Here is a 13499-nt window from a genome sequence, read left to right as displayed (position 1 = left end):
AGGGTGTGCCCTGCCCTTCCCCCTTTTCCCACAAAGGGGGAGGGAAGAAGTGCTCCCATTGGGTTGCTGGGCAGAGGGGCAGAGGAGAGGGGGAGGGGAGCTGCTCTGCCCAAGTCTCTCTGTCATTCTAGTAACAAACTCTGGGGAAGTGGAGGTGGGGAGGCAGCCACATGCCCATAGAAAGCACTCTGTGTGCCATCTCTGGCACCTGTTCACCATCACTGGTCTAGGACGGGGGAAGGGAAGAGTCCTGCTATTCTTGACTGCAATCAGATCTCTTACTGTGTTCAATTCTAGGGATCACATCTTAAGGACTGGGACAAACTGGAGTATATCCTCTGCTTCCACTTCCTTCACTTATGTGCATAACTTCATATGAGTCTTCCTTGGTTTCTCTGAGTTCATTTTCATTCTTTTTGGCACACTGATTTCCATCATCTCTCATAAGGAGACGCTGAATGGACTAGAGATCATGCTATACAAGAGTTAGTTGAAGGAAAAAAGGATCTTTAGCCTGGAGAAGAATTTAGCAGGAAGAGAGAATAGATGATGAATATGAAGGGCAAAAGCTGCAAAGGCAGATTTCAGCTCAATAATGAATCAAAAAGGCTCACTGACTAGTACTGTCCCAAAGTGGAATGCATTCCCATGGGAGGTAATGACCTCCCCGTCAACAATGATCTTCAATCAGAAGCTCGATGGCCACCTGTCAGGATACCGTAGGGGGATTTTCTGCTCAGGAATGAGCTGGATTAGAATTCAAAGGTGTCAACCTCACAGTCTTCAAAGGGTTGTTGCCCAAACCAAACTAAAATATGACTAGGAAATGTTTAACAAAACAAATAAAAATATAATACAGTATGTTGTTGTTCACTTATTTCAGTCATTTGGTTTTTGTTTCAGACTCTTAATGACCCCATTTGACATTTTCTTGGCAAAGATACTGGAGTAGTTGGGTCATTCCCTTCTTCAGCTCATTTGACAGAGGAGGAAACTGAAGCCAACAGGGTAAAGTGACTTGCCCAAAGTCACACAGCTAGTCAGTGTCGGCAGTCAGTTTTAAACTTGGGAGTTTGAGTCTTCCTGACCCCCAGCCTGGGGTTCTATGCACTAGGGCACCACCTAACTGCACACGATACAACAATTTGTGGTTTTCTAAGTCAATGCTCTGCCAGCAGGATCCATTTCTATTTCAGTCTGACACCAGTGGACTAGATGGCCTTCAAGGATGATATGTAAGCCTTTGTGCCCAATGGTGGGACCCAGTAAGTGAGAGGAAGGTCACACGGACTTCGACAGAGCCCTCTGCCACCCTCGGGACCACCCGCCTCGTCACCTATTCCTAAGAGGCTCCACCCCAGCGAGCTGTAGCTCTAGAAGTCTGAGGTGGGGGAGCCAGGAAGGGGCTCAGTCTCTTTTATTTCCCTTCTTGAGAAAGATTGGGGAAAGGATGTGGATGGGATCAGTGAACCTCCTCTTGAAAGTATTCCCAGTAAAAGGGACACTCTTTTTTTTTTAAACCCTTCTTAGAATCACTACTGTATATTGGTAGAAGAGTGGTAAGAGCTAAGCAATGGGGGTTAAGTGACTTGCCCAGGAAATCTGAGGTCAGATTTGAACCCAGGACCTCCCATTTCTAGGCCTGGTTCTCAATCCACCAAACCATTTCACTGCCCCCTCCTTTGGGCAGTCTTGGAGGGCTTATAGGCAAGCAGGCTACAGCCTTTTTCTTTGCTTAAAAAAAAATTATTGATACAATTTGTTTTGACACAATTTACACTTCCCCAGAACACCTCCCCCAAAAGTCAGTTTATTAATTATTAACCCAAAGGAACGAGGTGCCCTTTAACCAAGGGTGTTCCTGTTCCACTGTGTCTGACCCCAGGTGTGTGGTCTCGCCACACAGACTTTATTGACGCGGTCACTGTGCGTTTCTCCTCGGCTTCTGCTTTCTTCATGTATAGGTGTGACTTCATAGAGGTCTGCCCTGGTTCCTGTGAATTCTTCATCTTCACTCTTCTTCACGGCACATCGCTACTCCATAGTCTCCTTTCTTCATCCCTATCCTCCCATCACTGTGGGTGCTCTTGGTTTTGGGTTTACTGCTGGCACAGAGTGCTGGGTAGCCTGGTGGAGGAGCTGGGTTCAAATGCGGCCTGCGTCACGCCCCTGCCTGCCTAGCCCTGCTGGCTCTTCTATCTTAGAAGGGATGCTAAGAAGAGAAAGGTTTAAGACAAAACAGAGCGCATGGAGAAACGTGTTTGTCCACGCGCGTCTCTTCTTGTTGTCCATCGTTTCCTTAGCGTAGGAAGGTTCCAAGCAGCAGAGGAGGATGCACCAGCCCGCCTCCTGGCAGGCTTCCCCACCCAGCTGTTAGCCTGCCTGAGGGGGCGAAGCGGGAAGCTGCTCCCAAAGGTCCCTCCTTCCCTACCAGGCTGGGGGAGGCCGGGCCCTGGACCTCGTAGGCCTCCCAAGAGCTAGCGGAAGAGGACGGGAAGGGTAAGGAAAGTCAGGCGGGAGGCGTGCCAGACAGGCGTCCTGTGGGGAACGGATGGGTCTGGTGGCCGGGGCCAGAGAAGGACCCTGAGGAGAGATGCAGGTGGAAAGCGGTGGGCCCTGCCCTAGCCAGGCCGGGCCAGCCGGAGACTCTTGACGTCATTCTCTCGGAATCCCAAGAAGTCGGAGCCAGCGAGGCTCCCAGGGATGCCCTGCGCTACGGAGAGGGAGAAGGCGGCGAGGCCCCGCAGCTCTCTGACCTCACTCTGCCTTCTCTTTGCAGAGGGGGCAAGGGGCGCGCTTGGCCTTCAGGGCTGGGACCACCAGGAAACGCTGGAGCCTCCCAGGAAAGCGTCCTCTGAGCCTTGTGAATCTGGGAGCTTCCCACACACAGCCGCCTTTGCTGTCCGCCCTAAGCAGGCCTTCTTTACCATGTGCCTAGCCCACTCTGAGGTGGGACTCCCTGCCTCTGCTCTCCTCCTCATCATTTTTTCTTTCTTCATTTTTTAAAAACTCTTTCTAAAGCAACTGCTTCACTACATGGGTCGAGGGGGTGTGATTGGGGATGGAGACTAAACAGCCACACTAGTCCAAACATCAATAATACGGAAATAGGTCTTGATCAAGGACACATGTAAAACCCAGTGGAACTGAGAGTCGGCTATGGGAGGGGGGAGAGAGGAGGGGATGGAAAGAACATGAATCTTGTAACCATGGAAAATATTTTAACTTAGTTAATCAAATAAATAAACTAAAAAAACCTCTTTCTGCCTTTGTATCAATTTTACGAAAGAAGAATAGCAAGGGCTGAGCCACTGGGGTTAGGTGACTTGCCCAGTGTCACACAGCTTGGAAGTGTCTGAGCCTGGATTTGAACCCAGGACCTCCTGACTCCAGGCCTGGAGCTCCATCGACTGCACTGCCTATCTGCTCCCCAATTATTTCTTACTTCACTGTCAGAGGACTCTTTCAAACGATAATATAAGAGAGAATGGAGTTTTCTCTTATTAAAGCAGGCCCAGAGTGAGGAAGATGTTGTGAAAGTCACAGGAGAGAGATCTTTTTCCCTCAACTCTCCCGGACAAAATCCCACTCTGGCTGCCTTTAACCCTCAGAGATCTTGTTTGAAGAGGCTTGTTTTACTTAGCCTTTTCCTCCCTGGAGTGAGGGGTGTCACTTCCCTTTCCCCAACTTCACAATGCCCTCTTGATAAGATGAAATCAATCACTTGTGCTTTGCTAATAAGGATTTATTCTGAGGGAGAAGACAAGAAGGTAGGACAGATGGGCTTAGGATGGAGGTCCAGAAGGAAGGAGGGAAGGGGGGGGGTCCCTGACTGGCTAATACCCTTCCCCCCCCAATCTGGTAGATGAGGTTTGGTTAGCCCGACCCCCTGGGGAGGGCCTGGCAGCTCTGGCCAATGTCACAGAGCTCAGGATTTGGGGATCTGGAGGAAATCCTTTCTTGTGAATAACTTCTGGCTGAAGCCTATTCACTTTGGATATCTTCATGGGGTGTTTGGATCAGGATACACAGGAAAAGAGGGGTGCTGCTTGGAGATCCACACAGGTTCAACCTCCCTGGTTGGGTTCCCAGAGAGAAGTTTTGTTTTTTTCCCAACTGCTTTCCTCCCTCCTCTTTCCCCAAAGTTCTAACTGCTTCCTGCCCATCCCCTGCTCCAGCAGAATCTTTCAGCTTTTCAGGTCTGCTTCTTTCCCACAACTCCCAAATCTTCTCTTACAAAACATATAAATCTGCTCACGACACACTACCATTCAAAAATTGTTTCCTGAATAAGTTCAGGCTCCCCTTTGCCTGGCATTCAATGGGGTGCCCCCGTCCCTGCACATGGTCTTCCAGGAAAACTGGATCCCCTTCTGCCCCCTGCAACACTGGCTTTGCCTACTTCCAGGCAGAATGGACTGACCGGTGGAGGGAGAGGGACCGCGGGGAAAAGGCAGATTTACCTTGAGTTTCTGAATCTTCCCAGCCAGGGAGGAGTGGGTGCCCACGTGCTGGAACAGCGAGGGTTTGAAGCGGATCCGAAGGTTGGCCTTCTGTCGATCGCAGTGCTTCTGAACACACAGAGAGGGAAAGTTAAGCCCGGCCAGCAGAGGAGGCCCCAGGGATGGTACAGGCACAGAGGCGGCTAGAGATGGGAGGGGGGCTGAATACGGGCAGGCAGGCCTGAGCACTGGAGTCACGGTGGGAGTAGCATCTAGTAGCATCGTACATTTCTTTTGTTTTTGACCCTCACCTTCCGTCTTAGAATCATTTCTGTGTATTGGTTCCAAGGCCGAAGAGTGGTAAAGGCTGGGCAATGGGGGTCACGTGACCAGCTAGGAAGTGTCTGAGGCCACTTTGGAACCCAAATCCCCTCTCTCGGGCCTGGCTCTCCATCCACTGAGCTACCCAGCTGCCCCCTCTATAGAGCTTTCTGGCTTTAAAGCACCATAGATATATATATCTATAATCTCATCTGAGCCTCTCAACAGTTATGTGAGTAGCTATAGAAGGCATTATGTGCATTTTTAAAAGATTATTTTTTCTCCACTTGAAGAATGTAAAAACTGCTTAACATTTGCTTTTAAAATGTTTGATTCCCAAATCCTCTCCCTCCCTCTCCTCCCCCAACAAAGGCTCTGCCCAAGCACACAGAGATTGCCAACGTCCGAAGCAGGAGGGGGAATCTTGTCTTTCTGACTCCGCGTCCACATTCTGAAGAGGCAGCAGGGCAGCTCAGGGGGCAGAGCCTCAGACACGTCCTCACCGGGTGGCCCCATGGCCTAGCCCTGACCGTTCTTCTGCCTGGGAACTGGGACTCGGTATCAATTTTAAGACAGAAAGTAAGGGCTAATGTTTTATTTATTTTAAAGAAAAGGGTAGGAAGTAAGCCGAGTGTGCAGCTAGACGGGAGGGGTGGGCGGACACACAGGACGTGCAAGCAGGCAGCTGGACCGAGCAAACGGACACCCAGATAAGGCAGGATGGGCAGTTTGGAAGCGGCGTGGCTGCGGAGATGGACAAACATTGAGAAGGGACAGACGGGGCAAACAGATCGATGGAGTGGGTGGACAGAGACGAGGGCTCCTGCCAGCCACAGCAGAACGCGGGTCGTCGCTCGCGGGGTCCCCAGAACCTGGCCCACCCCGCTCCTGCGACGGCCCAGCCTGGGCTTTTCACCTTCTGACCGAAGCCCCGGTGAAAGGCAGCGACTCCCCCAGGCGCCACGGGGCCCCCGCCTGCCCAGACCCGCTAACAAATCCGGAGACCATGGACGGCGCAGGCCCTGCGTCGTGTGCCTCATCCTCGGGCCCCGTGGCCAGCCTCGGCGGGCACCCTGTACCAGAGGCTCATTAGCCTGCGCGCGTGTCCCACCCGCCGTGCCAGGCAGGAGGGCCCGGACGACATGAATTCCTCTAAGATGGGGGTGAGACGGCGCCCGCTTCCCAAGGACGGATGAGATCCCGCCATCGCCCGGCAGGCACCACCCAAATCCTCGCTCCGAGGAGCTCGTGCCCGGGCGAGAGGCCTGAGCCCTGTGGAGGGGCGGGCTGGGCGCTCAGCCTCCGGCCCTCATACTCACCGCATCCTTCTCTGGGTTGCAGACCTTCACCCACAGGATGTGGTCCAGAAGCCAGTCGATGGGCTTGTCCCGGTAGAACATGAGGATGAACTCCACAATGAGGCTCAGGTCCAGAGACTTGAACATCTTCCCTACAGAGACCACGGACAGAGCCTGAGCAGGGGCCCAGAGGCCGGAGCAGGACAGAGGGGCAGCGCGAGGAAAAACTTCCCGAAATCAGACTCATCACCTTTATGTTGTCAATTACGGGTAGAAGCCATTTTGACCCCCATTTTCTGACATTTTAGGGTTCAGATTCTCCCCCCCAAAGCGGACTAATCATAAAGCCGAAGGAGGGTCAAGGGTGCGGCCAGACAGGGCAGCGTCCCTTCCTGACCACCCATCCTGGAGCTGTGTGGGAAGGGGAGGGGCGGAATGATGGCACTTACTATGTGCCAGGCACTGTGTAGGTGCATCACGAGCAGTCCTAAGGAGCCTGGAGGCAGGTGCCCTCATGATCCCTTACAGGGGGCCAGATCATCCCTCATCGCATCATGATGATGATGATTCTACCCTCACCTGCCCTCTTAGAATCAGTACAGTGAATTGGTTCTAAGACAGAAGAGCGGTCAGGCTAGGCAATGGGGGTCGAGGGGCTCGCCCAGGGTCACACAGCCGGGAAGTGTCCGAGGCCACATTGGAAATCTGGTCTCCCGGAACTCCAGGCTCAGGGCTCCCTCGTCCACACCACCAGTGGCCTTTGCATTCGTCTAGAGCAGTGGCTCTCAACCTTCTAATGCCGTGACCCGCAGTACAGTGCCTCATGTTGCCGGGGCCCCAAGCCAAAACATTATCTTGGTGGCTTCTCAAAACTGTAATTTTGCTACAGGGTGATTCGGAATGTAAATACCTGGTATGCATTCTGTATTCTCATGGCTACAAACGGAGAGGTTGAGAACCGCTGCTCTAGGTATTCCTGAGAGAATGCAAGCTCTCTGAGGGCTGGGAGGCCAGTGGGCAGCGCAGAGCAGGCAGTTCATTAAGGCATGAAGATGCATTGACTGGCGGATGGATTACGGGGAGCCCTCCGGGTCACGCTGTGGTCAGTGGGTCTTCCTGTCTCCCTGAGCTGAGCTCCTGGGGCAGATGGGCCCTGAACAAAGGGCTGCCGCTCAAATATGGGTGCACTGGCAACGTGTGTCAGGATGGGAGCGTGCATCTATCCCTGGGGCTGTCTGAGAAGAGGTGGGGTTTGGCGGTCTTTCTGGGCAGCTCCAGGGGCTTCATGGGGAACCCGTAGCAGGGCACGGTAGAAGCTCAGGAGCACAGGAACATGGCCCTGGAGCTGGAAGGGTCCTCAGAGACCATCCAGACCAATCTCTTCATTTAACAGAAAAGGAAAAGGGACAGCTGGGTGACTCAATGGATCAGGAGCCAAGCCCAGAGACAGGAGTTCCTGGGTTCAAATCTGGCCTCAGACACTTCCCAGCTGTGTGAGCCTGGGCAAGTCACTTAACCCCCATTGCCTAGCCCTTACCGCTCTTCTGTCAATACACAATTAGATGGAAAGTAAGGAATTTTTAAAAATAGAAAAGGAAATTGAAACCTGAGGATATTTAATATCTTGTCCAGAGTCACACAGGGAGTAAATGGCAGAGGTAGGATTTGAACAGAGGACCTTGGACTCCAAATCTAGGCCTCTTTTCATTGCATTGTGGAGATCAGGAAGAGGACAAGGAAAGATGGGAAAAGGAGGAGGAGGAAGAGGAAGAGAAGGGGAAGGAGAGGAGGGGGCAAACAGCATTGGCATGGGAGAAGCGGGGGTGGCACTGGGGCAGGATAAGAGAGGGCAGGGCAGGGGGCACGCACGCATTACCAATGAAACCAAGCTGGGAGAATTCCAGGATCATCCATTCCTCAGAGGGCTGCTGAAGAGCAAAATTCTTCATGGTGCTCAGGTAGTTGGGTTTGGCCACAATGTCATCCTCCAACTGCAGAGGGGAGAGAAGGGAGGTTCAGAAGCTGCCCCCTTTCCCCAGGAGGGGCCCACCCGGGCTTCCCTCATGGCCTTCCCCACAGGCCCTGGAAGTCCCTTCCCTGCGACACTCCACCCCAAGCAGCGACCAATGAAGAGGAAAAGCCCCGGGCCCTGCCCCTTCCTCCAGGCCCTCCATCCGGCTCCTGGGGCTCACCTGGACATAGTACATGCCCTTGGCCTGGGCGTACATCATCAGGAAGCAGTAGTCCAGGTTCTGCTTCGTTCTCCACCTGGGGAAGAGGGACGGCCACGAGGTGAGGGCCGAGGGGGCCCGGCGGGGGAGGACTGTCTGAGGGGCCACGGGGGGAGGGGTGGCGGCTACCTGACTCTTTCTTTAGGGTCTCCAAAGGACTCTCGGAGCCGAGAAAAGTCGGGATAGAAGTGTGGAGAAGGGGAGATGACTTCTAGGAGGCCCGAGTGGATTTCAGTGGGGAACCTGCGGAGGGAAGGAGAGAATGGCTGGCAGAGGGAGAAGGAAAAGGAACCCCAGAGGCTGTCTAGGCCAACCCCTTTGTTTTACACATGAAGAAACAGAGTCCCTGAGAAGGTGAGGTGACTTGCTGAAAGTCACACCAGTAATGAGTGACGATGGCAAGATTTGAACCCAGATCTCCTGACTCCAGGACTACTCAACTGAGAGGGAGGCTGAATAAAACAATATGGGGATACAGCCGTCAAGAAGGAGCCCTGCTGAGGCAGCAAGGAGGCAGCAACGTGGAGGTCTTGGGTTCAAATTTAGCTTCAGACACAGCCTAGCTATGTGACCATGGGCAAGTCCCTTAACCTTGTCCTTCTTAACCCTTGTCCTTCTGCCTTAAAGTTGTTACCAAGACAGAAAGGAGGGGTTTAAAAAGACAGAAACCATTTCTGCTGTGTGCCCTCTTCCCCCTATCAACTACCAGCTGGGGCCCAGAGAGGAGGGCGATGCTGGGGGGAAGCAGAGGCAGGAATGAGGGGATGGAGCCTCTTAGAAGGTGCCCCAGATCTGGGCCAGCCTCAGAGGGGCTCACAGAGCCCCCTCAGAAAAGCTTCGGGAGCCACAGGGAGTCCTGGGTGCTCTCAGCCCCAAGGGGAAGAGGTGGTGGTGGGCCAGCGCCCCCTGGTGGTGCCAGTGAAGACACATGGGAGTAGGTGTCTTCCTCCCACAACTCTCTGTAAACATGAGCTTTGACCTGGGGCATCCAGAGGCAGTCACAAAGAGGTTGGCTCCAGAGGGCTGCGGGGTGTGCATGTGGGCAGGGGATGCTGGGAGGGGCTGAGCAGGGAACAACAGGACCCCAACCCGCCTGAAATCAGAACCTTGGGCTAGGGCCCCCATGGGGGAGCCTGGGCACCCACACCCTGCCCTGAGGCCTTGGTCTGGCCACAGGCATCCTGGAGCCTGAGGGAGAGCCTTGCAGACAGGCTGGGCTCTGCTCCCACCTTTACCAATTTCCCAGGGAAGGGAATCCTAGAGGAGCCAACCTGGGTCCTCGGGAACACCTTACCCGGGGGCCCAGCCTTATTTACCTCTCTGGGGTTGCCAGGGCCAGGAGAGAGAGCTGATGGGAAAAAGCATTAGGGAAAGGAAAGTAGCCTGGGCGGTAATCCACCTTCCAGGACAAAGGATGGTGGGGGAACACTGTATGCATTGTCAGGTTTTTAAACGTATTGATTCGCTTCCCCCCTTCTTTGTGGCTTTCTTTTGACAAAGTTATTTAAGTAGTCTGGATCTCTGGGAGAGGAAGAGATCCAGGGGGAATTTAGGCAACCTAAAAACAGAAGATATCAATAAAAATCTATTCTGAAAAGAAAAGAAAATGAAGGCAAGCGAGAGGGGGGAACCTGAGCTGACATGGCTCTTTCCCTCTCTCCCAGGGCTCTTAAGGTGAACCCAACTTCCTTCCCCGGGTGGGCTCAGGCCCCCACTGGACTATTCTGGACGCTGTCCCAGGCGACAGCGAGGCCATTTTGTGGCTGCGTTTTCTCTGACCAGAATGATCTTTTGAAAAATTCCACGTGGCCACACTGTTCCCTGGTCACCTAGTCCTTTTCCCCTCTTGCTCCCCAGGGCACCTGTGGGCCTGGCCCTCCCAGATTCTGACCCCACGCTTTGCTCGCGCCCAGGCTGAGGAGGGCCGAGTTCTCTGCGAAGGGGAATCTGAGGGTCCCAGCTTCGGATGTCATGTCAGGCCCCCCCCCAACGCGCGTGTCAGGAGGCTTCAGTACTTACAAGGCCTTGATGTTATCAGTCACCCCCATGGTGTACTGGGCGTCTGTCTGTGGAGGAAAACCAAGCAGTCTGAGTGCCGTACCCTTCTCCCCGGCTGTGGGACCCCCAGAGTGCCTGAAAGCCCAGGCCACGCAGACCCACCGGCCTCCTACGCTGCCCCTCTCGTCCACCCTCCCCGTGCCCAGCTGCCCATGCAGAAATACATCCGAGAGAAATGCAAAGCACACTCTTCACTCTGCTTTGGGAAAGGACCGAGAACCCAGCAAGTCAGGAGAGTTAGCACCGCGCTGCCATGGCCGCAGCCTTGGGGCCGGAAGACCAAGGCCCACGGCCGGGATCGGAACCAGGCCCGGCACCCTTCCCCTGTACCACGTCCACGTGGGGGTTGGCTGAAAGGCTTTCTAGAATCACCAGCAAGAGGAAGGATAAGGAAGGGAGAAGTTCAACACCTGATGCCAGAGGAAACAAAATTGCTCGGCTCAAGATCTGCTCCACTTTCCTATCAACAGGAAGCTCTTCAAGCGTGAACAGGTGATGAAAGGCTATGAAGAGAGAACTGTGACCTGCGGGAACCGAGGACCAGGGCTCTGGAAGGAGCCTTCATCGTTCGCCTTTGGAGCCCCATGCCTAGTGGGTGCCATACAAACGTCTCAGACACGGAGGGGCTGGATGGCTCAGTGGGTAGAGACAGGAGAACCTGGGTTTAAATCTGGCCTCACATACTCCTAGCTGTGTGACCCTGAGCAAGTCTGCACTTAATCCCAATGGCCTAGCCCTTGACACTTTTCTACCTTGAAATCGATACTCAGCATCATTTCCAAAATGGAAGGTAAGGGCTTAAAAAAAATTATAGCTGGAAATAGGCATCAGGATAACATTTGTACAATCCAGTGGAACTGCTTGTCTGCTCTGGAAGAGTGGGGAAAGAGAGGAGGGAAAGAAAATGAATCATGTAAACATGGAAAATATGTTTATATTTTATAAATATAAATATAAAAATTATTTAAAATAAAATAATATATATGTGTGTGTGTGTGTGTGTGTGAGGCATGCTCCCTATAATGGAGAAGAAAGATGAGATAAGAATAGAACTATCAGTGAATAGATATTTCAGGGAAACCAATATTCTGATCAATCAAATGATCCTAAGAACTTTCTAACAATTAATTATTCAACGATGGAATGGACTGTCTTGTAAGGCAGTGAGCTTTCCATCATAAAAGGTGTTCAAACAGATGATGGCTCAAAGATGCTATGGGCAGGATTCTTACAAGAGAAAAGAGGTTGAACTGTACAACCTCTAAGTTCTCTTCCAATTCTGAGGATACAAAGAAAGGTAAATCTAGAGCCTGAAGGGCCCTGGGAAGGTTTCTAGTCCAATCTTCTCATTTTACAGAGAAGGAAACTGAGGCCAGAGACAGATTAAGAGATTTGCTCAAAGACCCACTGGAGGACACCCAGACATCCTGGAGTGGGGTGATCCCGGGGGAAGAGCCCCGAGTCCTTCCCCGAAGGCACATGGGATGACCACGTCAGGTACACTGTGGATGTAGTTAGGATTCCTTTGAGGTATGGCTTACCCTAGATGGTTACTGAGGTTCCAACCCTAAAATTGTGTGTTTTGGTGATTCTGGGTACTACAAGTAGGAGTTGGACCTCTGACCCAAAACTGCCTGGGATGAGGTGGGACGGGGTGGGTGACCCAGCCTGGGGCAGGGGCAGAATAATGGAGTTTGTTTAGGTACAAGAGATGTGGGGAGAGGGGCAAAGGAAACAAAATCTGTCTCGCATCTCCAGCTGGCTGCTGGGCATCCAGAAACTCAACAGGTCTGAAAGGGAACTCACTGCCTCTGCCTCCTCGGAGGGCACCCCCATCCTCCATTCAGTTTTCAAAGGGATCTTGCTCGAGTTCAGTTCTGACCTCATCAGCCCCCTACTCAGTAAACTCCCGCGGTCCTCTCTGACCTCCAGGATCCAACAGAAAATCTTCTGCTTAGGGTTCAAAGCCATCAATCTAGTCCTTTCCAGGCTTCTCAAACCTTAGTGATCCAGGGACCTTCCTGAAGCCTGGTCAGGTGTGACCTCTTCAGTCATGTCACTGGTTGAATAGAAGGTCTTCTGCTTGGCATCCGAAGCCCTTTCTGAGCTGGATTCTCCTACCTTCCAGGCTTATTACGCCTTACTTCTTCTCCAGTCCCCCGACACCTCTTCCATGCACTCTGGCCTCCTTGCTGTTCCTGGAGTGAGAGCCTCCATGCCCTGACCCAGCATTTTCCCAGCCTGTCTCCCAGGCCCGGAAGCCTCTCCCTCCTGATTTCCAGCTCCTGCCTTCGGCTGGCAACCCCAGCTAAAACCCTACCTTTTATTTTATTTTTAAATATGTTTCCATGATTCATTTTCTTTCCCTCCCCTCTTCCCTTCCCTGCCTTCCCCTCCCGGGGCCAACAAGCAATTCCACCGGGTTGTACAAATGTTGTCACTTGAGACCTATTTCCATAGGATTCATTTCTGCTTTAGAGCATCTTTTCAAGCCTAAACCCCAAATCACGTCCCCATTGTATTTTAATTTAAAATCTAAGAATTTTTGAATTTTTTTTTGTTTGAGATTGTATTTTTATAAAAATCCAAGACTTTTGTTTAAGATTTTACTTTTATAAAAAATTTCAAAGATTTTGATTTTGTTGGAGAAAAGATCTTCAAGAAAGAAGCTTGAAACTTTTATATCCAGAGAATGAACTGTTGCAGAAAGATGCCGAAAACCTACACTTCATCAAGAAGATCAAGAATGAACTTTGGATGTGATTGATTGGACTGAACTTTTGATTGAACATTTATTGTAACATTTATGCCAAAAGGGACTGCCCCTAATTTGGCTTTCTGTCAATGCGCCTAGCAAACATTGGTTTTGCTTTCTTTTCTTTTCTATTTCCTCTCTCACTATTCTAATTTCTCCTAGAAAATTGAATATTGTGTATATCTTTAGTTAGAAGTGAATTTAGAACTACAAAATGATTATGTTAAATGATCAATGGGGAGACTAGTCTCCCAATGATCATCAGGGGGGATTGTAAACCTCAAATTTCCTTAGACTTATAAATGTTGGAAATTTCACCATTGGGATATTTCATACTTGGAAAATTTCTTACTGATAGTCTATTGGAATGGGAACCCCATTGGCATGGGAGGTT

General features: G+C 51.7%; 1 protein-coding gene across 2 annotated transcripts in view; it reads right to left on the bottom strand.

The window, feature by feature from the left end:
* The window catches only part of MGAT4B (alpha-1,3-mannosyl-glycoprotein 4-beta-N-acetylglucosaminyltransferase B), a 59703-nt gene that overhangs the window by 4629 nt on the left and 41575 nt on the right, over positions 1-13499 (bottom strand). The window contains exons 5-10 of one of the 2 annotated variants that reach the window (XM_007474186.3): positions 10312-10358; positions 8422-8535; positions 8254-8329; positions 7938-8052; positions 6083-6213; positions 4464-4571 (exon numbers count right to left, since the gene is read on the bottom strand). In XM_007474186.3, the coding sequence (XP_007474248.2) occupies positions 4464-4571; positions 6083-6213; positions 7938-8052; positions 8254-8329; positions 8422-8535; positions 10312-10358 (591 nt within the window). The remainder of the gene's footprint in view (positions 1-4463; positions 4572-6082; positions 6214-7937; positions 8053-8253; positions 8330-8421; positions 8536-10311; positions 10359-13499) is intronic. The other variant, XM_056811730.1, reaches the window with a different exon arrangement.

The sequence above is a fragment of the Monodelphis domestica genome, chromosome 1, assembly GCF_027887165.1.
Source record: "Monodelphis domestica isolate mMonDom1 chromosome 1, mMonDom1.pri, whole genome shotgun sequence".
Taxonomy (NCBI): Eukaryota; Metazoa; Chordata; class Mammalia; order Didelphimorphia; family Didelphidae; genus Monodelphis; species Monodelphis domestica.
This window is presented reverse-complemented; position numbering and strand designations above follow the sequence as displayed.